Raw genomic sequence first — 27,698 nt, 5'->3', positions numbered from 1 at the left:
TTATCGTTTTCTTCCCTCCTAAAGTGATTGACTTTAGTTACATCCTCTGCCTCGGCCTTGATAACTCTTTTTATTAGTCACATTTGCTGCATTTAGTCTTATTTTGGCCCACAAATGAAGGCAGCAGAAGCGGATCACTTAGCGTTCGTTACCAACAGTGGTTTCATGTGAGTAAGAAGACAAAAATAAAGCAGAGATAAAAAAAGAAATGTTGGTTTGGTCCTCAAAGCCACTCATCCAGGCCATAGAGTAAACACTTAATTACAAAATTACATTCATCTTAAAGCTCCATAGATTTGAGTCATTACATCACACTACAGCACGCTGCAGTGTAAATATAGCAGAGTGTGATTATGTCTGAACCACCGAACTCGACACCATCCTTACGTTTCCTTACAGACGGGAATGTTTGTCCTCTAGTGACGACCTCAGCAGCTTGGCGTACCGCTGTGTGTGTGTGTGTGTGTGTGTGTGTGTGTGTGTGTGTCCTTGTTTTTCTATATTTGTTTGGACCCAAAACCAGAGGCCCACTCACGGTGTGGGGTCCACCAACTTTGTAGGGACCAAAATGCTGGACCCCATAATCTTAGAGTGAAGGCTTGAGTCTGGGTTAGGGTTGGGTAAGAGTGGTTCTTGTTCTGGTTAGGGTCTCCAGGAACTGAATGAGTCTATTTAATGTACAATTCATGGCCTGACCCTCAGGTTATGTAGCTCACTCTGTCATTGTGTGTGTGCATGAACTTCAGTCCACTAAGACATTGTGTCTGTGGTTCGGTCCTTCCTGCAGCGACTCGGGTTCGATTCCAACCTGGAGCCCTTCGCTGCTTGTCACCCCCTCTCCCTCCCCCCTCTCCTGTCTCTCTTCAGCTGCACCATCAAATAAAGGCAAAACGCCAAAAAAAAAAAGTGAGTCGACTCACACACACACATTTACACACATTTCCCACAATGCCTCTGACCTCTCAGTTTACCGGAACTGAGTCAGGAACATTGGAGCGGTCAGAGGCTGTAAATTAGGAATTCCACATCTGAACCACACGACTCAGCTATTAGTGCTTCATGGAGCGTGAACTTGTGTGCCTTTGCTCTTAAAACGCTCCTCCCTGCTCGCGAGGCTGCTCCTCGTGCACAAGCTGCTCCTCTCTCTCTCTCTGTCTGGGTTCTCTTCTTTATTCCAGACTTTTCAACAAACGTGTTAGCTCGGATTAGATCTCAAATATCTGTAAGTGAGGTTTCACCGTTCCGAAAACAAATACACCTTAATGCGCAGCTGTCAAGATAAGAGCCATCGCAAGAGGTTGTAGCTCAAAGATCCTCTTTAAAAACTCAGACGACAGCGTGAAGATTAATCACCGACGTGACATGCGAAGGGTTCGTTAACAGGAAATCACCCTAAATCTTCTGCTCCCTGTGTGGTCATGGATGCAGACAGTCATTTTAGCCTTTTAGCTCTCAGACGTGTTACGAAGTGCTGGAATCTGAACCCCCACCTGCTTTAGATTCATGAATAAAGCAGATTATTCTCATTTTTTCTTTATTTGTTTACTTGGTATTTAGTGTTGCTGTCAGCCAATAGATGAAATAATCAGTCCAGAAGAGTAACCTGTTGATTTTTTTGCAGCTAAAATGCCAAACATTTTTAGTTTCACCCTCTCAAATTTGACAATTTGATGCTTCTGTGCAACATTTTTCACCATTTTATATATTTTGTTATATTCAAATACAATAATTAATCAAGGGAATAATCAGCACAGTCATCAGCAATGAAAATAATGTTGCAGCCCCGGCAGCCGGTTCTCTTTTCTTTGCCCTTTCAAGCACTTGCTATTACTGCTCATGCTTCTGTTTACAAAAAGTATTAACAATAGTTAGATATGTAAACTTCTCCCAAGGCTATTTCAGTCTGCTGCCGAGAGAAGCAAATCCAACTCAGAGCAATACGAAAACGAAAAAATTATTGCTCAAAATTCCTCCAAAAACATTGCGACTATTGCGCCCAGCTGCTGAAGATCTCCTCACATTTAATGGTCGGAAAAAGACAGTCAAACTAATCCTCATACGTGTCATAGCTTGACAGCACATGGAGCGCGCAAAGAAGACCGGAGACATGATGACAATTGTTCGCATTTCATTACATTTCTGTTTCAGTGCTAGTAAAGAGTATTTTCCTTTGCAGCTTGCTGCCATATGACACTGACTGTTTTACTGTGGATGTCTTGGTTTGATGATGGAGGATTTGATTGGTAGTTTCTTTTTATTTATGGCACCCAAAACCATACGACTGGGCAGAGGCAGGCCTGGAAATAGCAGGGACATTGTATGTGTGTGTGTGTGTGTAATAATGGAAAATTGTTATCATATGTTGCTTAGTGTGTCTGTGAAGGTGAAACGAACACACTGGGACACTCGCCCTCCTCCTCTCCTCACCCCTCGGCCTCCCGGTGGGGCTCAAATGTCCGCAGACCCGCATGTTTCTGGATCCAGAGGGGAACCTGCTCACTGTCCAGCGGCTAAAAGACAAAGTTAAAGCGATGCGGACATGCCTGGATCAAAACGCTCCAAGTGGCAAATCAGAAAAAGCTACAAGGACATATTGAGCAGATGTTTGCAAATGGCTCAAACATTACACAGAGACTGTTGCTAAGGTCCAAGCTTCGTATGCAGACTCTGGTGAAAGTAGCTTACTCTTGGACCTGAAATCATTCATGAAGGTTTAGTCTGATGCAATTGCTTCGTGATCATAAAGTTGCACGCTGTCTGTTTTTTAGTGAATTTCAAAAGGCCAGGCGTATAAAAGTGTTCCAGTTCTTTCCAAATATTTCACCTCCTCCAAAAAGTGGCCTCTCACTTCCCAGTGTCGTTGTTGCTGGCTTTTGAAAATGTAAACTTAGAGTGCTGCCCAAGGCAATATTTCATAAATCAAAAGAGAGCTGCTTTTGTTGAATTTGGCCTCCGGTTTGCCACTCCCACACTAATACTCCTTTTCTTCCTTTCTTTTTGTCTTTCTTCTTCACTGATGGTTTGACACCACTTGTAACAGCCCTTTTTTTTCTTCTCTTGCCTTTGTGTGTGTGTCTGAATGTTATCTTCAGGTAACACCAGGCAGCAAGGCGGCCCAAGGTGACCTGTGTCCAGGTGACACCATCCTGGCTATCAACGGCGACAGCACGGAGCTCATGACTCACATGGAGGCTCAGAACAGGATCAAAAACTGCACTCAGCAGCTCACACTCAACATCAGCAGGTATGGAAACACGAGGCATACCAGGAAAACGACAGCGCTGGTCATTTGATCAAACCTTTAGAGACCTGACAGTCCACCTCCTGTGGTCTTGTTAGCATGATGAGGCAATAGCACCACAAACCCGCTCATGGAGAAGGGCCAGTGCACTCTAGAGAGATCAGGAAATCTGATAAACTGCCTCAAGTGATGTCACTTGAGTCAGTTAGGGCTGAAACTGCATGTTTGAAAAAGAAAAAAACTCTGGTGGTTAAAAAGAAATGAGCTTTCCAGACCTCTGAAGCCTGCTCCTCACATCTGCTTGAGGCTAGCAGCTTGAGGCTACTTTAACTGCGACAGGCATAACACACCCGAGTCTCCGACTGAACTGCCTGCACACGAGTTGCATTGCTGGTAATGTTGGGTTTTCTCTAAGGATTCCTGCAGCATCAGTTTTGATTCTTCTTTCAAACTGACATGTTGTAGGAGTGCAGTGCTAAATCGGTGGAGAACTCTTTCAAACCCAAACCACAGAGGCGGCAGATCAGAAAAAGATCATACAGGAAAATTTTTGTTATGGTCATATGGGATGTTTGGAAGGCACTGACCAACAGCTTTGTTTGCTGTTTAGTACGAGGGCTTGTGGACACACACACAAACACACACAAACATGCTCACATACAGGACAAAGCCCAAATACACATGTACTGCATGTGTTTATACTCAAAACCTAACACATATGAGACACTGCAACCTTGCAGGATTTATTTAGTTTACTCCATCATTAGAGTGTAGTTTAGTGTATGTTTACTGTAATTGCTTACAGACTTATGATTAATGTGTGCCTGATTCTTCAGAATATGTCCGGCATGTTCATTTTCCACAGAGGATGACTGATGGGAATCATGACGTTCAGAATAATTGAATATCAGGAAGTGCTGAACATTAATAACTTTCTATTTAGTCGTCGCTGCTCTCACCCCGAGCAGACGCAGCTCATGGTTTTTGCTCCTGGCCTCATTAAGTGAATTGAGTTGAGGAACTTGACTGATTTTTTATGGCTCAGGTCATTTACTGCCTGTCGTCCAGGAACATATTGTTTCTGTTTCTGGTGGGTTTGCTGCTTGGCACAGTCGGGTCATGGAGACAGATGACAGGTTTACGACAGCTTAAATGACCGTCTCTCTGCTCCTATAGAGCGCCGTCAGAGTCAATGAGGCTTGTGCATACAGTGAGTCAGACGGTGACCTTTAGAAATGGACTTCACAGGTCGATATTATGCATCTAAGCAGTCTGTGACCTCCGCTCTTCAGCGTCTCTTTTAGACCTCGTATGGGAGGATGGATGATTTGGCCTTTGGCGGAGGACAGGAGCAGTGCATTTCTGTCAACATAGCTGAGCGGAAATCATCCGTCTAAACAGTTAATGACATCGAGGAGGAGTGGGAGAGGGGGGATAACCAAGGAAAAACTGAAATGTCAGTTGCTTCCCACATTTCTATTAGATGGTTACTTTGGGTTGCCAGAGCACTGGAAAGTGCAAAGAGAATCTGGCAACCTTTGAATCCTGTCCTCTCAGATGAAGAACACAGTGTGGTTTCAGCCTCGGTTGCAAGTGACATCTGCCAACTGGTGCTTCAGCTCTCTCCTTTTAGGGCAACACAGTCTCTCCTGTTTGGAGCATGAAGTTTACTTGCCGATGCAGCAGAAATAAGAGTCACTCCTGGAGTAATCAGAGCCGTCAGATGAGCAAAGATTCTCACATTCAAGAACTCCAAATCCAGAGAGAAAAGCCCTTTTCTCTCTGTGCACTGTATTTGTGTGTTATAGTATGCACTCAAGCATGCAACAGCCCCCCCCCGCCTCTCCCCCCTCCAGCCTGTAGTAGAAACCATCCATCCATATATCAAACTGAGCGGCTCAGCGTTAAGTGGTTTGTCCACATAGGGATAGTAAATTTATTTAAGGATACATAAAGTAGTATTCAGCGCAGAGACTGGGGCAGCACCTCTACAGCTGCAGGAGCACTGCGAGGGCACTCCCACACTCAACCACTTGCACCCTAATGTGCCCAAATTCGGCTTAAACTTCCCCCGTCAGACACATTCGAGAACGTAAGAAATAATGTAGTGTGATAAGAAGTAGGAGCTCTCCACAGTGATTCCATTAGCTGACGTTTTGCTTCACATGGATTCTTTAGCTGCATGTTTTCCCACTTCACTGGAGCTCTATCACATTTATTCTGGCTGTCACATTCTAGTCTGAGATCCATTTTTTATGGTTAGACTCAAGTGGAAAATTGCAAATTTGTTGTGCATCATTTTTCACACATTTTCCATGTAGTTTTAGGCGGACATATTCGGAGTCTTTGGAAACCGTTGGATCTCGACCATAATTTCAGGGGGTTTGAGCAATGCATGTCAACATGACTCTGTAATGGGTGGGGTTGAAGAGGTTAAAATCACTTTGTGGATTGACAAAGTGTTCCTGCTTGAATACCTCACTCTCTTGATGTTTTAATGCTGAAAAGCTTTTTTTTTTCAGTCAAAATCAAAATAAGCAACTTTCAGTCAACTGTAATGACATGAAGGCAAAATGCTTATGACTGGATGACTGAATGACTTTTCCTTGATGTCAGCATAGATATTTGATGCTCATTAAGCTCTTTCAGCTACCTTATTTAGTTAAAAATGATTCCGTTAAATTACAACCACAAGTAAACCACCAGACCATGCTGTTCAAAATCCTTCGAAATTTCCAATTTGAACTGACAAGATACAGCAGAGGCAGAACAAGGCTCACTGCTGGTATGTGACCTTTCCGCAGTATATTGGTGGAATAATTACGGTCTGAGCTGCCCTGCTGCTGGACAGGAGGAGGGTACGGCATGTCTGAGAGACAGGCATGCACCTTTGGCTCCAGAGCGCAGAGCTGAAATGATCTGCTAGTGAAGGGGAGGGAAGATTGAGCAACAAGGGTTCAAGCTGGAGAAAAAGGCATTTTTAGAAAAAGAAAAGTTTGCAAAGAAAAGTGTTAAGTGGGAAGTATGATAAAAAAAAAAGAGATAAGATGGTGTGGAGAGGAAGACAAAGAGGAGAGGAGCGGCGAATCAGAGAGCCCAAGAGAGAAAGCCACATGGGCTCGTCCGTCTCTGCCTCCAGCTCTGTTTTACAGCCAGCTTTTTCTGCTGGGTGCATTGCTGGAAATTCAATTAGACAGACAAAGCAGTGAAGCTCCGAGCCGAGCTTCTCTGCCTGAGATTAAAGACGTACGGCACCACGAGTTTTGAAATATCTTTGAATATTCCTGCAGGATGTTGTGGAAAAAGTAGATGAATGGACTTTTTTCCTGCGTTCTCCCCAGTGAAATATGAATCAAGGCTGGTTATGGGTCACGTCTCATGCACTTCTTTTCCAAAGCAGCTCTTTTCAACCTATAGCTGGGTGATTAAAGCTTCGCATTCGGTGTCCTGAACACCTCCCGCGAGGTGGCTTTTTCTCAGGAAAAGTGCTGTGCAGGAAGTCGTATTCATAAACAGCAACAGTCACTATGACTGAGCAGACAAACAACATAAAACCGCCCACATCAGCAGGATAAAAGGTCACAGTTTTGGCCGCCGCTAATGAACTTATGAACATAGTAAAATACAACACAAAGCAAGTGTTGGGCAGCTTTCAACATTTTGAAAACTGGGAAAAAAGGTTCTCTGAGCTGTGAAAAAGCAGCCGCACTCATTACTCATCTATAACATGTGTACATGACATCCCCATTGTCAGGATAATTAATAACACAGGGCTTGGACCTCATTCACCGACCACAGAGCATGTCATGTTCATATGTAAAAGATGAACATTTACTGATGTGAAATGTGGGATTTGGGGTTTATTGGAAAGACTCCTCAGTTGTGGGCTGCAGGAATAACTGCGGATTATTTAAGTGCAGCATTTGATTCTGCAGTCAAAAAAGAAATGGGAGTGACTCAAAGAACCCATGCTGACTCACTAGAAAATAATATTTTAGAGGACAACAGCTCTCCGCCCTCATTAAAAGACTACGCCATAAAATACTCCAAACAGTCACAAAGTCATAGCGGGAGAAACAGGAGACCTGTAATTTTGTGTTGCTGCCGATGGACAAATATATGAGTCTACACGTCTGCTGCGAACCACAATTACAGTACACTGGATGCATCTGAGCTTGAGGTCCTGTGTAACACAAGAATGTTTCTTTGTAATGCCTCCACATTTATTACTTTCATAACCCCCATTTTTCATAATTCCTCTTCTGGAGCACTTTAAGAGCGCTCTGCATCGGGGGGTTTCTGGTAAGGTGCCCCGGGAAGCTCATGAAAGCTGAATAAGAAATAAAGAGGCTTCATGAAAATTGGGCCGACAGCTGTTTGTGTATATTTTTTTTCCATCACCAAAGGATTTTTTTCAACCTCTCGTATATTTTTAGATGTCATTAATCTGAGCTTCCCAGAATTTATTTTTGACATGATTAAGAGCTTTGTCCTGTCTACTTTTACTACAAATGGAGATTTCTTAGATTTTCCAAAGTATCTTTTCAACAACCTCAGGAAGATTTGTCTGACTGCCGACAGTCAGGAGTTTTATGTCATACACTTCATCAAAACACTTCTTGTAGTAGCTGCGTTACATTCTGTGAACTGACGCTAAGGACAATACAGGACATACTCTTCGAGTTTGATATGATATTTTTCTGTTTGAGTCTATAAGCTGTTTCTCCAAAAGCTTCCCAAATTTTGGACAGACATACATGGTTTCCAGATGATGATGGTGACTGGTGACTTTTTGCTGTAGCGCCACCATGAGGTTGAAGAAGATTGTCTAAAACTTTGGTTAATGACCAAATAACTGCAAAACCTCAGCTGTACTTTGTGCTAATTAGCAAATGACAGCATGCATGGTGAACATGCTAAACACGAGACCTGACAAATTCTCATTGTGAGCATGTTAGCTCGCTGACGTTAGCATTTACCTGGAAGCACCAGCTGTGCCTAAGCACAGCCTCACTCATCTACTGTGCATACAAGCTAAGAAGACAATGAATGCAGAAAAAAATTGAAGGAAAGAAAATAATAGAAGGAAAGAGAGGCAAGAAAAGGACAAGTAAACAGAAAAAAGTGCTCTGAGGTCACCTCTTTACCACAGCTTTCCATTTTCCATCAGGCCTCCCTACTGATGCAGGCCTGTCAACGCTCCGCTCTGAGGTGAAACACCCTCGCTAGTTTCTGTTAACTTCCTGGCATCGCTGATCGAATGGAGCGGTGTTGGAAAAATGGCTGCCACCCCGGCCACGTGCATGCACACACACACGCACACGCTGTCCAAGTTCACTGTAAAGTCAGAAGCCCTGGACACAGGCACAGGGCCCATACTGGAGTTTGCCATGTCTGCTCGGCCCGGCCTGTATATCCTCAGACCTAAACAGTGACTTAGAATACATGAACCAGCTGTGGAGGAAACTCCTATTTTCTCCTCTTTCTTCTTTTCATCCTCTTCCTTTGACCTCTCCATCCCTTACCTCCCTGACCTCCGTGCACCATTCTGCCGTCTCCCTCTCCAAACCTAAACAGCACTCATGCGCCGTTTCGTCTTTTTATATCTCCTCTTCATCTTTCTCCTTTCCACGCTGCAGTTTCCCTCCCTCTGCCAGAGCTTATTGGAGAAAGCCATGTGGTTGCAGGCTTGAGAGACAGATGATCGTGGTTGCGATGTGTGTTTCCACCGCCGGTCGGGCTGTTCGGAAAGAGTCCTGCTGGGGTGGCAAGTTAAATGTGTTGAGAAATGAGTCATGATGCCTGCCTGAGCTGTGTGTGTTACTCTGACTGTGTGTCTTGTTCTTGTGCTGGAAAGAAAGTTGTGAAGTATGGACACCCTGCCGTCCTTGTGTCAATTTTACTTACTGTTGAAAAGAAGATTTAGAATTGGGTCCAGGCTGGATTGAAGATTGTACTACAGATGGTTTAGAGTTTAAAGGCTCGTGTCACCCAAATAACACAAGACATATATCTAACAATTAGGGATATGTAGTACCTAATATATAAAATATTGTGTATATTATAAAAGCCCTGCTTTGAACGAAAGAGCACACTAAAACTGAACCTCCCAAAAAAACATTTACTCACCAATTGTGTGATTTAAGTAGCTCTTTTACTGACCGCAGCCAGTAAACACCAAACAAAAGAACCGTTGTGTAAGTAGATGTTGCTCCTTGATAGCTAGCCATGCTAAAGCTAATGCTATTAGCTGCTAAACCAGCATCAAAAATGTGAAATTAAACCTCCAGGAAAGTGTATGATGCATTCATAGGAATTCTGCATTGCTAACTTTTGTTTTCCTGTCATTATTTCAATGGTGCTGCGTGCACCAGGGGCTTAAGGTGTGGTGTTGTGCATGTAGTGGGAGAAATACAAATCTGACAATGATCTGGAGAAAAATCAAAACAAAACACCCGGCTGAGGATTCAGGAGGAATCAGAGACGACAGGCGGAGAAAAGACCGCTCCCGTGGAGGATTTTGCCCCCGCTGTCTGGCTTCAACTCAAGGACCTGTGACTCACAGCTGAGGAATTGTGCACGAGGCTGCATGGGACCAAAGGAACACCAGGACTCCAGCTGGGACAAATACACAAAGAAACCTCCAAGGGACCCGACTCACACACGCCCCTCCACTACCGAACCCCGCTGCCCTCTCCTCCTTCGTCTCTTCATTGCATCATTCCTCTCACGCTCTCCCAAGGTCTCTTTTTTGTGGTTGTTCTAAGCGCAACATCAATGGCGTTTGAGAGACTGTGTTGCAGACCACGAGCCCCCCTCCCCTTCTGCCTTCTTGCACTGATCTTGTCATCACCCAGATGCAGATTTTTCCAAGTGACCCCCTCAGGTCTGCTGATGAGACCCCCATAACTCTTCTTTAAAAGGTGATTGTCTCCCTTTGCCCCGCGGGGAGAAAGCATTTAAACTCTTTTCACATTACAAAACGCTCCAGCGGTGTCTGATGTACAATCGGGCTGAAAAGAGGCAACGAGGCGAGACTCTAAGCGAACCCTGAAAAGTTCCGCGATCTTAATTTGAGGGCACTCAGTTTCAACCATCAGTCTCACGCTCCTCCTCGAACATGGTGATCCTGTGCAGCCAAAGTAAACTCATCCACCGCTCCAAAAACCAGATCTCCCCAATCAGGAAATTAAACCTGGCAGGGGGAGGTCAAGCAAGGGGAAAATATGACCAAAGGAAAGAAGAGGAAAGTCATCGTGATAGCCTGAGACTTTCCTCCTTCTCCTCTGTATCTGTATGAGCCGATCTTCTTTCGCTTTCATCTCTTTTACGCATTGAGATTAAATCTTCTTTCCCTTGTTCTTTCCATTTCTTCTTACAGAACTGTCACGGCCTTTGCTGTCAATGTTAATGATAAAATTCTCCCGTGTTTCTAAGTTCCTTCAAATTGTGGCCATTTGAAAACAAAAACCAGGTAATTTGACACGCTGGTTACCAAAATAAGAACATGTGGATCCTCCATATTTCAGAAATAATCTGGCATTACTTTTTCTTTCATTTTTCTTTGAGAGCTGAAAGGCTGGAAATTAAAGAGGACACTTTCGGAATGAGCCCGGGACTGTCCAATTTATCATCTTTATTCTCTATTATGAAACAGAGAGTGCACAGATCTGTCCACTCAGAGCTCAGAGCACAGAGGAGGCTAAAGCCACTCAGTCTGCAACTGGTTTTTAATTGAAAACATCTAGTTTCCTATAGCCTCGCAGATCACGGTGATCTGGTTAATATATCATCAAGCTTCCAGGCTCGGAAGGGTTTTACTGCTCAGGTTAGAGTCAGCTTTGGATCAGACGCAAAACCAGACAGAGGAAAGAAGAAAAGCAAAGAAGAAGTCGAGAAAAGAGAGAAAAGAGAGAAGCTCCAGTGATGATCAGCAGGTTGATGAATGTGCAGCAGCAGTTTGTCTGATGTGGACAGCAGGATCCTGATCCCTCACAGATGGTCCTGATCCATCACACAGTGACTCAATAGTGGAGGACATGCTAGAGTGGCAAACAGAAAATAATGAAGTTCATTGTCCTGGAACTTGTGTACAGCAGATTGTTTCTGTCTGCTGTGGTGATTTATGCTACGTTAAATTTGAGACACCCCCCCCCCCCAGAAAAAACTAGATTATGTCCTTTGCTCAACATTTGAAGTGTGAGACTGCATCCAGTTGGAAGCACGAAGGCTAACGACTGAAATACCGGCCTGAATTCTAACTGGTCTGTCTCTCACAGTTTCCACTCACGCCTCAGCCTTCACATCTCCATCACTATGGATGGACGGTAAATTCCATGTCTCTGTCCAAAATGTCAATTCAAATAGACTGGTTTCAATGGGCTGTTTGTGTGGTAACCATCGAAACCAAACAGTCTGAAAACATGAGGGCTTTCTGTCCTGGGATTCTGCAGGATTTGGCTGAGGAGAGACAGTTTTTTGGGGGGGGGTCATCCCACACAGTGGCTGTTGCTCGTCCACCAGACACTCGCCGTCTCATAAGAGCGCCCTTGACAGCAACACCTCCGCGGTTCATATCTGAAGCGTTGCCTCAGCTCGGCCAACGCCGTGCCAGCTGCAGCCTGATGACCCCACCTCTTTAGACGTCAACTCTCCCACTGTGGGGCAGACAAATCCACGTGCAGTCCTTTTTATGTCTCTGTGGATGGAAGTGTGAAAGAATGGAGGGTAGGTGGAAGCGCACACAAAGACACACACTGTCCTTTAGTTGCTCTGCGTGATGTCCTGGTGTTACCCTTTTGGAAGCTGGATGCTTTCCCACTTATCAGCCAACGCCATTGCAACAGAAACCTGCGAAGAACCACAGAACTCCCCTCTGATCTGTTTTTTTTTTTAATATGAAATGTGAACTGCCACGACTTGAAAGTAAAAGAGGAATCCGAGTGACGCCATTGTGGATTAATCGCGGCGTTTTATCAGCATGAGAAATAAGTTGCACACCCTTAGCTTCACCAAAGCATGTAATTCTCTGCCTTTGAAAGAAGGAAGTAAATCATGTGGACCGCTGCGTATGCATGCACAGTAGGCCCATTCAGCAGTGCTGTAAGTAATGTATTTTATCACTGCTGCCAGCCAGTAAGTCATGTACTTTTTGGTGAGTAAATGCAACTGTGGTCAATTACTGATAATCTAAATGGGAGTTGGGGGGTGGCTCAAATACCAGTAATTCAGTTATCACTACTTTTTGAAAAATCCATGGCCCAAAATGATGGCTTTATTCCAAATACTGGATAGTTCATACGGTGGAGTTATGATGTGATGATGACTTTATCTTCGTACCAGTGGGAGGAGGCAGTAACGAAGCTTTATCCCATTCCTAGTGTGAAAACCTGCCAAATGCACAAATCCACACACACACATACATACATACAATCATACAAAGCCACCAGTGCAGTGTATGATTTGTTAACTGCAGCTATGTGAGTGTTTTGGCACGTACAGCGGACGGCAGTTTGTGGGATATCATGTGACGCTAAAGTCGTCATCTTTCCCAGCTAACAGGATTAAAAATAAATGCTGTCTTTCTCTCCTTTTTCTTCAGTTTCTTTTCAAACATTCACACTCTGTCATAATTACGTTGGATCTTCTGTGGAAAACCTGTCAGCAAATAGAAATTCATGCTTCTCAGCAGAAATGACTGCATGCTTCAACGCCTGGATGTCAGATGGCTCAAGATTTATCTGACTCTCTTTCTCTCTCTCTCTCGCTCTGTTGGGTGTTGTCTTTCAGGTCGGGTTCAGGAGACAGAGTGTGGTCGCCAACAGTTAGCGAAGATGGCAAGACAAGCCCTTACATGGAGCCTGACTCACAGGTAACCACTGTTTACTCTGGATTTACCCAAGCACAAGTCACAAGGGTTTCTTAAGATTCACATTCACACCCACCAGGATGCTGTCAGGACTGATCTGCCTGAATCTCTCATGCTGCCAATGCCTCACTGGTTGGGGTTTGGTCAGGCCTTGGGTGGAAAATAGTCTTAAAATTACTCACCAGCCCACAAATGAGAAAAAGGACTAATCAGTGAAGTTAGATGGTGAATTCTTTGGTTGGCTCTTGGACGTCCATTTTATAGGATTGTCTGTCTAGTGGTGAGGTCTCGTATATTATAATGAAACAACAACACTGGAGTTGTTGAAGTGGGAAGGGTCACTGGTTCCAGAAATGGTTTTTATTCCCATTTGAAAATGTTTTTTAAATGATATCTTTAGATTTACTTAACATGGGAACATGTGACCCTCCCTGATGCTGTAATGATCCCGCAGGTTTATGTGATGACCACCAGTTTAAATTATGTCAGTTTTTTCAGCCCCTCGCATCTCACAACTCCACAGGCTTCAATCTCCACTGAGGTTTTATGATGTCAGCTTCAGTGTTTTGGAAAGAAAATGTCTGATTGATCATATTTAGCGTCCACAGCTCATGTGACTGTGAACAGGATCAGTAGCTCGAAAATGGATGGATGAAAATAAATGTTTAATTCATCACAAATTAAACATCTACTGAAATAAGAAAAGAAAAGCAGTCAGTGGCTGATATATATTGATGCATCCCTACCATTAACAACAGCAACAACATAGGTCGTATCCTGATAAAGAGGCCTTCAAACATCGAAAGGATCAGTCCATCCGTCCTCTCACCCCTTGTGGTAACAAGCATGCAAGGAATTCGGGTTTGAAATATTCATTGTTGAGTAACTCTGGATGAGACGTCAGCAACAGTCAGTTCTCATTATGCATATTTAATGCTGAGTACCTCTATCATTGGGGTCCTTTGCCACCTACAGCATCAGCCACAAGAGAGGATAACTCACATCTGGGGTCCTGACTTTAAAGCACAGTTCACTGGGTGTGAGACCCGAGTCTTCTCAGTCTGTTTATATCATAAACAGAATCCATGGAAACGGGCACAACACTCGATCCGTAAATTGCATGTACACTATCATTCACATGATTAGAAATGAGATAATGCATCCCACTGTTCACTGGAACGGTTTTGAAATAGTGTCTTGATTGTTCTCCAATCGCACACGCTGCCAAACGGATATTCAAGGCATGATGAACTCGAGCAGATGATCTTTTCCAAGTTTTCCAGAGCTGGCAGACCAACAGGTTTCTGAGCACAGAGAGAATAGGAAGTGTGTGTGTGTGTGTGTGTGTGTGTGTGTGTGTGTGTGTGTGTGTGTGTGCCATATGCTGTGAATATGGACACTTATGTGACAGACAATGAGCATATTGTAGCTCAGACATGTGAGCGTCCATTTGTCAAGTATTGTGTTGTGGTGGTTATGGAGTCAGGACTGATCTGTGTGTCTCTCTGCCCTCGCTGTGGCAGGGTCTCTTTGTCTAAAAAGGGTGGAACAGACACACAAAGACGAAGAAGTGAAATCTATCTGTCCACTCACCGGTGGGAGCTTCACACCTTACCAGAAAGTATTGTTTTCAGTGGCAGAGACAGACGTGAAAGAGGCTTCAGTGCGTGTAATTCATCAGGCTGGTTTGTGGTTGTGGGAGCAGACTTCTCATCAGATGGTTTCACATTAAGAGTTTCAGCAGCTTCCCGGGGGACTTTTATTCTGAAATTACCAAATTAAGCTCGTGTTAAGTGGAACTTCAGTGTATTTCAGACCATGGCCGCAGAAATTACATTAAATGTATGACAGGACATGTCAGCCCACAGTCTAACCACTGTTCTGAGTCAGTGCAGGAGGTTTAACTGTGGGTAATCCTCATTTATTTATTAGTAAAGCTCCTTGTTTTGTTTTCTCAATGGGTTGGGTCCAACACTAAATATCTACTGGACGGATTGTCATGATTTGTCCAATACTTTGGTTTATGTCCAAAAAACTGCACAAACCTGTACTTTGTGTGCTGATTGGCTAATGCTAGCATGCTAAAGCACAGTCTCACGGAGGTTTGGCTGTGGACTTGTCTTGTTTGCTCTTGAATGCTGCTGCATCATCAGAAAATAACTCTCAGTGGAAACAGATGATGATCTGAACACAGCCTACCACTCCACCACTGACTCAAGTCAACCAAAAAACCCCTTTAAAACAACCATTAACATATTAACAAAAAGACATACAAACAACCAAGAGAATAAATCAAAGCTGACAAAAGACATGAGGTCAATAAAATCCAATCTGAGCCTTTCTTCTGCTGCAGGGACTTCAGTCTCAGTTCAGGTGCACCTCGTTTAACAATCAGATGTGGCACACCTGGGCAGAGCTAGAGAGGACAGGAGAGGAAAAGGGAAGAACAGCACAGCCGTAACAATGACCATAGTGTTGGAATAAGCATAAATAAGGAAGGAACTCCTCAGTTTCAGCCATTATTTTTATTCTGCATTTCTTGTGTTGGTCACCTTTTGAGTGTTCATCTTCACTGCTACTGTTCAATTTGAGCTACATTACATCAAGCATTTTACGTCACCATCTATGGCTGTCCCAAATAAAATCCCAAAAAAGTTTATATGCACTGCTGAAAGTTCAGGGATGATTGTGGAGGTGAACAGAAAACATAAGCGACATGAGGTATAAATTCATAGTTTTAACAGCCTGTAAGTCACCAGGCCTTCCCTGTCCAGCGCGTGGTTGGAACTCTACTGCAGCAGCCTTCGTTTCACAATCTCAGCACCAGCTTGTGTCTTGCTTGTTTAGCATGAGGAAATACCCAACCTGAGTGAGAGGAGCCATCAGCTGCAAATGTTTATACAAACAGACGTGCATGAGAGGACGGCTTTGCCTGTGGGTAATACGAGAGTAGCAAATCTGTCCTTTCGTGCTCTTTTCTGTCTCTCTCTCGCTGTATCTCTGTAACATCTTATCCAGCCCTTCCTCTCCCCCTCGCTGAAGTCTAAAAATGTTCCCTGGCGTCACATTTAATGAAGTGAACCTGGACGGCTGGAAACTGCCAAGTCAGGGCCACTTTATCGTCACGCTCAGGTGGACTCTTCTTAGCATGAAAAGAGGAAACATCCGTTCCCTGGGGTCACATAAAAGACCAAGGCTCTTCTCTTTCTTTGCTTCCTGCTGTATTCAGATACGGCTTTAAGGGCTACGCTGGCACACAACAATGCCGATTGTTCCTCAGACAAGGTGGAAACAAAAGCTGCGCCGGGGCCTCTCTCACGCCGGCTGAACCAAATAAAACTGAACCAGTCCAGACAGCAAAAATGATGAAAATGAGTCCGACAACACAATTTCTGATCGTGCTGGCAAAGATTTGAAGCAGTGTGTTTACAACTTGCCTATCGTTACGTGACGTGATCTGTAACATCAGGACTCATGGTGAAGGAGTATGCTGTGACCCCCCCTCTGCTCAGCAAGCTCAAAGCATCTATAAAACAGTGGACATTCAAACACGCTGTCATAATGTGGAGTGGTAGCTATGTCAGTGTTTTAATTTTCTGTGTTTATGTGCTGTTGTATGATTTCTTTAGGTTTTATATGCTAAAAAAACCAATGAAAATTAGCCTCTTCGGCTAATATATGCTAAACATGCTAATGGTAATTCATGTGCATTGTCCCTTCTTAAAGAAAAAAAATACCAGGACACTTGTTCCTCTGGAAAATGAGCAAACATATTTCCAGCCTACACATGCATTCATCTGTGTTTTTACAAATGGACTTCATTGGCTAAGATTTTTGCAAAAGGAGCATCAGAAATGCTACTTGCCCCATGAAGAGCGTCTGAATAATGACGGCATTCTTTGGAACATTCTGTATTTAACATTTCCCTTTTCATTCACGGACTGCTTTTTGTTGACTGTTGGCCCATGTTGGAAATTCCAGTCTCACTTGTGGGAATTAGCTACTGAGCAGGAAGTGACACATGGAAGCTATGAGGTGTTTCCTTTCACCTTGGGAACACGGGAGTCTCTTGTAAAAGTCGATGAGGAAATGCTGCATTGTTGGATATAAGTAAGCCTATGACTCGATAGTGTTGACGTGACTTTTTGCAGCAGTGTTTTGAGTGTTTCTTATTATCAGTTTGGGGAATTTAGTGGAACTGTATGATGTGTTTCCAAAGAACTGTGCTCATGTCTTGGCAAGACTGTCCACAGACTACCGGACGTCATGCACAACTTCCTGAAATAGAAATAATTTGATAAAGAGGGGTGGCAGGGATGAGATAATGATGAGGTGTCATAAGTAAAACATGATGTGCATGTGTAGGTTTGACAACCACATTTTTATTTAAGCTCCACTGTGTAGTTCTGGGAAGACAAATGAGTTGTAAAGAGATGCTTCAAGCTGCTTCCACATTTCATGCAAAACAATACGGTGCACTTGAGAAAGAGGGCGTTAAGACAAGGTCAAGCAAAAAACAAAAAAAGAGGTGTGGTGAATGATCTGTGTCACTGATCCAGTCAGCAGCTTTTGGCATTGAAGATGTTTTCACTGGAGACTGAAGGCCTGACCTACAGCATTGTTTGTCAGATGTTTTCTTTCAGACCCACCTTTGGAAGCTGAAAAGAATGAATTCCTCTTTGTGTGTAATGATTTATTTTACTAATAACTATGATCACCTGTTCCAAACAGGTGTTTTTGGAGCATTCCACAACTTTTTATGTCAGCTAAAAACAAATATCTGTAGCCTATCAGTGTTATGTTCAGTATGCATGCAAGGACGTTTAACGGATAGCATTTACACCTACCGAAGATCCAAATACAACGTGAGCCAGACCTCATCCAAGTATAAACCCAGCTATGAATCCGAACCTGAACAGAAGGCAGTCCGAAGCGGTGCCATAATGTCTCTTTGGGAATAAAAGAAAAGAAGTCGAACACCCGTTAGATAACAGGAGGGCTGACTTTGCTGCCCAATGCAAGTTTTCAGGGGTGGTGACAGAGCTGCTTCTCCCTTTGCTGTGAGAGGTCTTTCATGCCCTCGCTTAGCAGCTCTCCTTTGCTCCTGACCTCATCTGATCCTCATTGTTCGCCTGATATTTTCATCAGTGGTGTTCAACTGTGAGCGGTCAAATAAGGGAATTATCACTTTGGCCATCGTCAAGATGGAAATTACATCAGGCTGTGCGAGATGTCCTTAGATAAAATAATGTCTGGTGGCTTTAGTATACATACTGCTGCCAACTTCAAAACCTCATCACATGTCTTAAATCCAAACCTTTTTCCAATGAGAAAGACAGTTTAAGGGAGAAAATGACTCTCTGCCTTGTAAATGGTTATCTCGTTGTACATCTGTCGGTCCTGCTCTTGGAACAGTTTTAAGCAGAAGTAAAGCAATACCACCACTTCCTGACATGTCAGGTTTTTTAAATTCCTTCCCTTAAATTACACAGTGACAGCTTCAAGTAGGTGGGAATGGCCTTTTGGTCAGTGTTAAAGCCTAACAGTATTTTTTGGCGAGCAATATCAGAATGCCACTGATGGCAGCTACCCCGTTATTAAAGTGATAGCCACTGTGGCCGAGCACCACGGCCTTGTGGAAAGAATGAGGCTTCACAATGCGGAAGCTGAGGGGTCTGGATCGCACGTCACAGAGGCTCCCAGTCTCAAGCCCAGGAGCTGGCAGCTGAAGTCCAACTCTCCAAGCTAACATTAATAGGAGCTGACAGACAAAGTCCTTGCATGACTTACAGGCTGTAATTCCCTCGGAATTTTACTTCAGACAAAAAAAATGTGTGCATGATACAGATTTGTTTTATGAATGGAACAAGGACGTTGCTTTCCAATAACTGCCGTTAAGAATCATTCGCCTTTTAAAATCGCACGATGGTAATAAGTTTAAAGCTTGATCGAGTTCAAGATTTGTAAACGTAATTTGTCAAAGATGCTTATTTATGATCAAAAAAGCCAAGTACTCCAGTTAGAATGATAGATTTTGTTGAAAAACTGGATAAACATTTACACCATAAAGATCCTGAATATGTTTCAACAATATGGGGCCACTGAAGAGTTGAGAGGATTCTCATAGGTTGCCAAAACATGTTTGCTGGGTCCACTGCTGCTTAATCCCATGCCAGGGAATCTCAGACCAGTGTTGCGTTACTGGGAAGTCTCTTTAACAGCTCCACATTCATTACACAGCAGGCCCTTTAGATCACAGACCTATGACCCCACTTATTTGGTTGTTTGTGTTCACTAATCAGTCAGTAATCCGCAGAAATGTCCAAATCAGTCTCTAGGTTTTCCTAATGGAGCCCTCTGTGCTCTGCTTGGCTGTCGGTGTGCTGGCGAGTTGACGGGGTCATTGAGAGCACTCGCTGCTGGGGGAGGAAGGTCCAGAGAGGCTGCAGCCGTCCAGACTCATTCAGATTTGGAAGATTTAGAATAGAAACCATCCAGCTGTTTTCAGCTGCTTTTCTCGGTCTGGGAAGCAGGACAAGTGACACAGATCCTTAAACCCTGAAACGACCTGGACCTGGAAAGCAGGCTTGTATTTTTATAGTTTTAGTCATCTTTAACCAAACGTTAACCGATCTGTTGAGAGGTGAGGTTTTGAGAGGAGCAACAGAAAGGGCAACCATGTGGGTCCATAGTGAACCCCATTACATAAATGATTTATCTGGAGGTGAAAACAAGGCCAAGTTTAACCCATTGTACTTAGAGTTCCACTAATTTCAATGGAATTGTTGCAATCAGTGGATTTCTGACATGTTTTCATGTTGAGTTCAGCTTCTGTAGTTGTGCCGTCATATGTTAAGGGGCTCAGTCATTCACAAACTAGCTCATCTTTTGCTTCTTGCTGTAAGCATTGTTAGCTAACTTTAATCCATGTGGTTTTCTCTACAACATGATGTGCAATTAGTCCAGACTGAGTCATGTTGTTGCCCTCTCTTTACTGTTCACACTTGAAGTTAAATTACTTTCACCTGAAACTTTCAGGCTGTAGTAAAATACTGTAATTGGCTACATCACATACAGTTTAATTCAACTCAGTGGTGAGCTGGCATGATTGGAAGGGAGGTGAAAGTGTCTTAATAGCTTTATTTAACAGAGGAAATTGATGAAATACATCTCATGCTCAATGAATTCTAATGCTACATCCATCTTCCCTCGAGCATTTCTTCTCTCTGAGACAGGCTCATGGCCAGAAGCCTTTAAAACCATTTTCCCGTCTTTCTGCCGCCCCCCCACCTCAGCTCAGCTCCCTGCTACCTCCTCTCTCGCCCGTCTGTCTGTCTGTCCTCCCAGCAAGACACCCAGGGCCAGGCCTAGGGAGCCATAAAGGGCCAGTTTGTGTTTGGTTAGTGGTGCAGAGCGCCATGTGAAAAGCTTAATTTCAAAGGTCCGGGGGGATTAAACCATGCAGGAGGCAGAAAAGAAGGAGGCGGTGCGCATGTGTGTGTGTGCGTGTGCTATCGTGAATTTGTGTATGTGTGAGGCAGGCATGCAAGGTCTCGGTCCTCAGTTAAAGACAGGCATATGATTTCAATTAGGGTCCTCCACCTTTTTCTCCTCCTCCTCTCGTCCGTCTTCCTCTCTCTGACCAAACTGTGGCTGTGGATCGAGGTACCAAAGCTGGAGCTGCAGTCTTCTCCCAGTCAGGCCCTTATTAATCAGGCTAACTTTTACTCTGGTTGATGAATGGAGGAACTAGGTGCGTCTTGGCTGAATGCACCTCAGTTAACGCAGTGTGTAAAAGCCGAGAGAGGTAAAATGCACATACATGCATACTTTCTTTCCTTTGTTTCCTCGTCTCTTTCTTTGCTTCTGTGGCGCGCACATGCGTGGCCAGTCATCCTGAATCATTAGCCATGCTTAGTTACCGCTGTAAAACAGGTCAGTGAAGTCAGATGGCAGCCTGAATTTATGTGCATACATCAGTAGACGATGCTGGTTCTCATAAATAGTTACTGCTTTTAGTTCTCCTTTTCCTTCTTTCTCTTTCTTTTTTCCCCCTGTCGAAGCTTCTCCTCCTACGAGCCAAGAGGAATACAGTCAAGATTTGGGAGAAAATGAAAGAGTAGCCATTCTCAAAGAAAAATTGGGAAATAGATGATCTCACAGATGGCCTTTTTCAGCAACCTTGTTATGTTGAGTTTCTGTTGGAGATAGAATAAAGTTGCTCATATTTCAACTGTTTTGACTCCACTGGGAAAACAAGATAAGGTCACCGGGGGAATTGGGGTGATAAGGCATTCACCAGATTACCGTGACTGTCACTTTATAACACAAAATCTCCATTAGACATGAAAAGGTTGGGTAAATCATTTTAATGAGACAGTCTGCTTACAGCTGATTCTTGTAATAAAGCGAAACCAAGCCGTCATACCTTTAGTGCAACTTGAAAGCACTTACAGGTCCTGAATGTTACCAAACTGGCATTTTTATAAGGCAAGCACCAGATGTGCTGCCTTATAAATCTGCCAACCACCCAAAGCACATATCTGTGCAACAGACATGTGTGGCCAGAGAGGAAAGAGTGTTATGAGAAAGAAAGACAAAAGGAATGGTTGGGAAGGGGGGTTCAGTTTCAGCTGAAACAGAAAGGGGTCACACCAGGAGTGTGAGGGTGAAAATGGGTGAACATGTAGTCTCTGCTGACAACAGTGAAACACCTGAGCAGAAGGGTTTTTTTCCTCCTTGAAGGAGTGAAATGGGGCTGTGAGAGTGAAGGAATTTATCAACATATAGATTTCTTTCTGTTTTTGCGTTATCACTTTAACCTGTTATTTGTAATCTGAAGAAACTTTGTACTTTGTACAGTACTGAGGTAAGAAAAGCATTTCCATTTTATGCTACTTTACCCTCCTGCTACATTCAGCTGGTACTGATAAATGTATTTGACAGCTTTAGTTAAACTAAAGGTTCTCCCTTTTTCCCTGTTAAAGGACATGTTGATTCTGAGTCAAGGCTGTAAGGATGGAGCTTGTTATGTGTTGCTCAGATTGAGCCCATCTGGGACAAATTAGAGCCTGTTTGCACCTGGTATTAGCATGTGCCCTGGATGATCCAATCATTAGCTGACAGCTCTGAGTACGTGAGCCCACACCTGGCATTAGGCTGCATCTCCAGCGACCACTGCTCTGCTCTGTATGCAAATAAACATAAACAGTGCGACAAACTGACAGTTTTTTACAAGAAGGAAATCATGTGTGGCATTTAATGCAGAATTTCCAAGACGGCAGACGTGATTAAGAGTTTAGTTTATTTTCTCCTCACTCAGCAACTTTCAACTTTCTGCCTAATTTTTAAGGGAGTCTGAAATATTGCGGTTACTAGTTCAGTGGTAAAATCAGCTGAAACAGACAGATTGTTCACAAACATCCTCTGTTTATCTTGGCAGGTAGAAAAGCCAAACACACTGAACCAAATGGAAATCCAACAGTGTGTTTCGTGTACTTACAAAGAGGACGTCAGTTGTGTGGGCGGTTCGTCACTGTGGCCCAGGACACATTAACGTTCATACTGCTAAAATAATGTGGCCACATGTGACCCACACCGCCTCTGAATGTGGCCTGAGCTATCAGATCTCAGTGCGTCCTCATCGCATCTTGGATGCATTCACGCCTGTATTTAGAGCCATCACAATAATCCACTTGTGGATCGGATCACTCAGGATTCATGTGCACACCAGCAATAAACAGGACTCTTAGTGATTCTGGGCTCTGTAAGTAAAATTTCTTTCTCAGGATAATTTCCCCTCTGGTCTATAAAACAAGACTGAATGTTTTTTCTGTGTTTTTCCTTGTGCTTTATCTTTCTTTAAATACATCACCATACATGCAGAACATGTGATTACCTGCTCTGCTCCGCTCTGCTCTGCATGTCATGTTTGTACAGATTAGCAGTCATAAATGTCTTTACTGTCATGCCACTGCAGGGGCGTGTAACATAATACACTCTCAGGGATTTTCCTCCACTTGCCTCCTTTATTCTGTGAACGCAGACATGAATAAGCTCGTCTGACAGTCATACAGTTATTGTAGTGATAGTGTATAATGGATTTGCCTTAAAACTAAAAAGACATGTAGGGACAGCGATTTGTTTCTAAAGAACTTCACCCTTCCAGTTCTGGTTATGTTCTCAGGATATGAAGAACGTACGATGATGAAGCAGTGAAATAAAAGATGGGTAGGTTCAAAAGGGCAGGCAGCAAATCAACCCTCCTTAGATACAGTAAGTAGTCATTGAAGTGTAAGTCCCAGGCTCAGACGAAATGTGTGGATGATCTAAAATATATTAATCAGAAGATTTTAATATCCTGAGAAGTGTTTTCCTTGAGAGGATTGCAAAATAGATGCTGCAGTGGAGTCTACAAGGAGTTTTGAAAACATTTTCAGTGTAAAATTCCAGTTCAGTAACATCCACATATCATTATTCCTTCCATATTTACAAAACATAGAGGCTGGGGGAACCTTTGATTAAAATCACATGAGGTCCAGCATGTGTGCAAACAGGCCTAAAGATAACGAATAAGAACTGGTTTGGCCCGTGCGGCCCTGCGGTGAGAACCAGGCTTCAGAGTGTCTGGTTTACTCGGAGAAGGAGCCGCAGAGAGCTGGGTGTTTCTGACGTCCTGCCCAAACAGGGTTTGGCCATGGGAGAGAAGCTGCATTGAGCTCTGACTCCCCGGCCCGCTTCTCCGAACTCTAACCATGAATGGCTATCAGCATTTTGTTCAGGGGGTTTCGGGATTCATCCATCTCCACTGTGCGAGGTTTCTGGGCAGGGTAGGAAGAGGCGGTTTTGAGTTTCTTGAAAGTCATCTGTCTTAACTGCAGGAGGCAGGGCAATGACAGAGCGCTTTTCCAAGTCCAAGATGTGGCCTTGTTGGTGTGGAGGAGAGGAGGTGTCCATCACGCTGAAAAGTACTGATTACAGAAGACCTGTGCGTGTGTGTGTTTGTGTGTGTGCATGTGTGGTCCAGGCAAGGGCCGAGGACAGGATGACATCCAGCAGACCCATCTGTTGAAATGACAGGGGTCCTGTCTGGAGAAGCTGTGAACCTCCACCTCCTGCGGCTGATGCACTTAAAAACGAGCTCGAAACACACACAGCAACACACAAGTCTCACCACATGCACGCACACTCATTCCAGTGGCTCATAGTTACAACATCCTGACTGTCTCCCATCCTGCCGCATTGCTTAACTTGTAAACAAGTCACTTGGTTTCACTTGAAATGTTTATCGTCTAACGTTATGATAAAGTGCAGCCCTGTTTGGTCATTCAAAGTGCTGGCTATCTCTGAAATTGAAATTCAAAGCACCAAAGCACTATCAGAGGTGGTGACATCATCGCAAGCCGTGCAATAAAGCTTTATCTGTAAAGTTCAGTCTGTGAGACGGACGAGCCGGGCTGGCAGAGAGCGGCGTTATCGCTGGAGTGTGCTGATAGCTGTGGTAAACACTGAGACGCTCGGTGATATCACTGCGGAGTTTGTGCACATGCATGAGAAAGGGCGTTGACCTCAGCATAAACACACTCGCTGAGTATACAGTGGTGTAAGTGTAGGTGTCTGCCCTGCATTATTCCAGCGGATTCTTCAAAACAGCTCCAGCAGAGCAGCTATGTGGCAAAAATGTGGAAAGTCCACAACAGCGAAAAAAAAGACAATAATTTAATCCTTTACAGTATCTCGGCTTCTATAAACTCATCAAAACACAGAAGAGGCAGCCAGAAAACAAAGCATTTTTTCAATATTTACACCCCCACAAGTTAATTTGTTTTGACAGAAACATCTGCAGGAAATCTAATGCAAGCTCCTTCTTAATAGGCCTCACCATTAAAGAGGGAAAGGCAGAAATGGAGTGGAAAAAGCTTTTCTCTCAGTCGTCACCGCTGCAAAGCCTCATTTGGGAACAACCACATTTTCGCCTCTGAAGAATTGTGGCTTTCTGCTCAGGGCACCACAGGGCTTGTTTTCTCGTTCCTCTCCTCTTTTTACTCTCATTTCCTGAACCAAAACATAATGGGGCATTCTGTAATAGGTCCATTACCCTCTTTCTCTTCTCTCCTCCCAACATGAGTAATTCTTTCTTTGATGCAACATTTCTCTTCTTACCATCCATGTTTGTCTCTTTTTTGAAGCAGTTCCATGCAGCAAACAGTGGATGTCTTGTAAATGTGTGCCTGTTTTTTTTCCCTTTCTTTGTAGAATTTCCGACCCATCACCACTGGATATGGCGGTTACAGCCGTAAACCTTCGTACACCTCTGAACCGCAGTCTCCACAGGCCCTCCAGTCCCCGCAGGCACTCCAGTCGACGCAGGCACTCAGGTCCCCGCAGGCCCTCCAGTCCCCGCAGGCTCCCCAGCCCACTCACCTGAACAACGGCCACTCCAGACCCAACAACGGCCACAGCTACGGATACGGCAACGGAACCGGGCATGCTCAGTACAACAACCCAGCAGGTCTATATGCTCAAAATGGCAGCAATGGTGACAGATCTCTGCCGAGCAAGATGGGAGGCCTGAGCCTGAATGCCACACACAGGTGAGGTGATCAAAGTGTGCAGCAAAGAGTAAAACACGAACAAAAGGAGATCTCATTAATGTAGTGATTATTGGAGAAAATGCAGCTTTACATCAACTAACTTTAGAAAGTCTTTATTCTGTTAAACAGCAAACTTCACCTGTGCCATAGAAACTGTTCAGGCATGTCGTCTTATCTCCCACTTTCATACCAATTTTGTGAGAAAATCACACAAGGAACGAGTAGCTTCCGCTTCTTAAAGCATGACCAGCATATTGTGATGCTCCACCATGCATGTGCAGACTCCGGTGAAGACACTAGCAGATGCGAACACAGAAACAGACCCATAGGCACACTCCAGATGTCTCCTGACACACCTGCACAGATGGCCACGCTGACTGGAAAAGCCATTTGTTGTTGTACATCCCCTCAAGCGGTCAATAAATGTGTGTGTTTAGTCTCCTGGTGAACATCCTCTCCAGGCTTCCCCAGGACTGCACTGTCAATCCTGACCCCCCACACCCCCACCCCAACACTGCTCATTGCCCACTGTGACTCACTTTCTCTCATTCATTACTCACTTTCACCATTTTCTCCTGTCTTTCTTTCTGTCTCTTACTCACTTTCACCCTCACCAGCTTAGGTTTTGTCTCTCACACACACACACATACACACACACTCAGGCTGCAGTGGAGCGCTTCCTTCAGACTCCTGGAGGGGAGTCTGGAGACTAACGTGCAGCTAAGTGTGTCAGGACTTGAACAGCAGCCCTGCTCATCAAATGAATCCATCCTGGTAGGTTCAGGAATAACTTGATGGATGGATTAACGTGCAGAACCGTAGCGCAGAGCTGTTGTGATTAAGACTTCATGCTTGTGGGATCACATGTGGAGTGTGCACCTCTGTTTTCCCCTCTGTGAGTCCAACCCTGCAGCCTCGGTGAAAGAAAAATCATTAAGGTGTGCTCTACAGTCTGTTTAAACAAAAGGAAGATGTTGTTGTCCCGCCTTAGTTTCTTCAGCTGCCTTTCTGTCTTGTTTTCTTTCCTTCCTTTGGTAGTTCTGGCATCTGTCTCCTGTTCCTTTATCTTTTGTTTAGACTCCTTCAGCTCCTCTCATTCCTCCCTTGGTCAAACATCGTGACACCACCTGATAAAAGAAAAAAATACAGTGGCCATATTTGAGGCCACAAAAAAGACAAAACCAAATTCCCAACAGATTGAGTTGTTTCCTTGAGCCAAAGCAGTGGATCCTCTACAGCTTACGTCTTCACTGTCTTGACTGAAAACCAAAGGAAATAGATGTCTTTTGTCACCTGTCATCTAGTCATCATTTATCAGATTACATTGCAGTAATACCACATCCTGTCCCCCTTGTGTCCTTCAGCCCAGAGCCTCCCATACAGTCCCCTGTGAGCCGTAATGGTTTCGACACGCAGTCAGACGTCTACAAGATGCTGCAGGACTACGTGGAGCCCGTCTCTGAACCCAAACAGTCCGGCTCCTTCAAATACCTCCAGGGAATCCTGGAGGCTGAGGATGGAGGTAGGGATTTCTGTGTGGGCGTGTTTCTGTGAATGCTTTGTGTGATGGTGGAAGAAAAAAAAAAAAACAGCTTGTGGTTCTGCTGCAGCCTCCGTCTTCAGTGTCATGCTGCTTTTTCCAGGAACGGAACAATTACTGTAAACGATTGTCATGTGTTGTACAGACAATATGAATTATGCTTTCTTTTCGCTGCACGTGTGTGTGTGTGTGTGTGTGTGTGTGTGTGTCTGTGTGTGTGTGTCTGTGTGTGTGTGTGTGTGTGTGTGTTCTCACTGGTGCTTCTTAACTGCAACAATTATTTTCATTATCGATTAATCCATTAATTTTCTCAATTGATGTTAATCTTAAAAATTCATTTAAAAACAAAACACCGAAATACTTCATTTATTAGAATGAAGGGAAGCTGGAAGCCGTGGACTCTTCTGTGCTGTCAGTCCTATGAATAAGGTGGACAGGAAATATTTGCTCCTATGC

General features: G+C 44.0%; 1 protein-coding gene across 1 annotated transcript in view; it reads left to right on the top strand.

Annotated features, from left to right (window-relative positions):
• Positions 1–27,698, top strand: part of pdlim4 (PDZ and LIM domain 4) — a 44,647-nt gene that overhangs the window by 6,363 nt on the left and 10,586 nt on the right. Inside the window, exons 2-5 of the mRNA XM_076751257.1 lie at positions 3,093–3,244; positions 13,031–13,112; positions 25,365–25,702; positions 27,067–27,224. Coding sequence (XP_076607372.1) covers positions 3,093–3,244; positions 13,031–13,112; positions 25,365–25,702; positions 27,067–27,224 — 730 coding nt within the window. The remainder of the gene's footprint in view (positions 1–3,092; positions 3,245–13,030; positions 13,113–25,364; positions 25,703–27,066; positions 27,225–27,698) is intronic.

The sequence above is a fragment of the Chaetodon auriga genome, chromosome 15, assembly GCF_051107435.1.
Source record: "Chaetodon auriga isolate fChaAug3 chromosome 15, fChaAug3.hap1, whole genome shotgun sequence".
Classification (NCBI taxonomy): domain Eukaryota; kingdom Metazoa; phylum Chordata; class Actinopteri; order Chaetodontiformes; family Chaetodontidae; genus Chaetodon; species Chaetodon auriga.
Note: the sequence above shows the minus strand (reverse complement) of the source record. Positions and strands in the feature narration are given on the sequence as shown.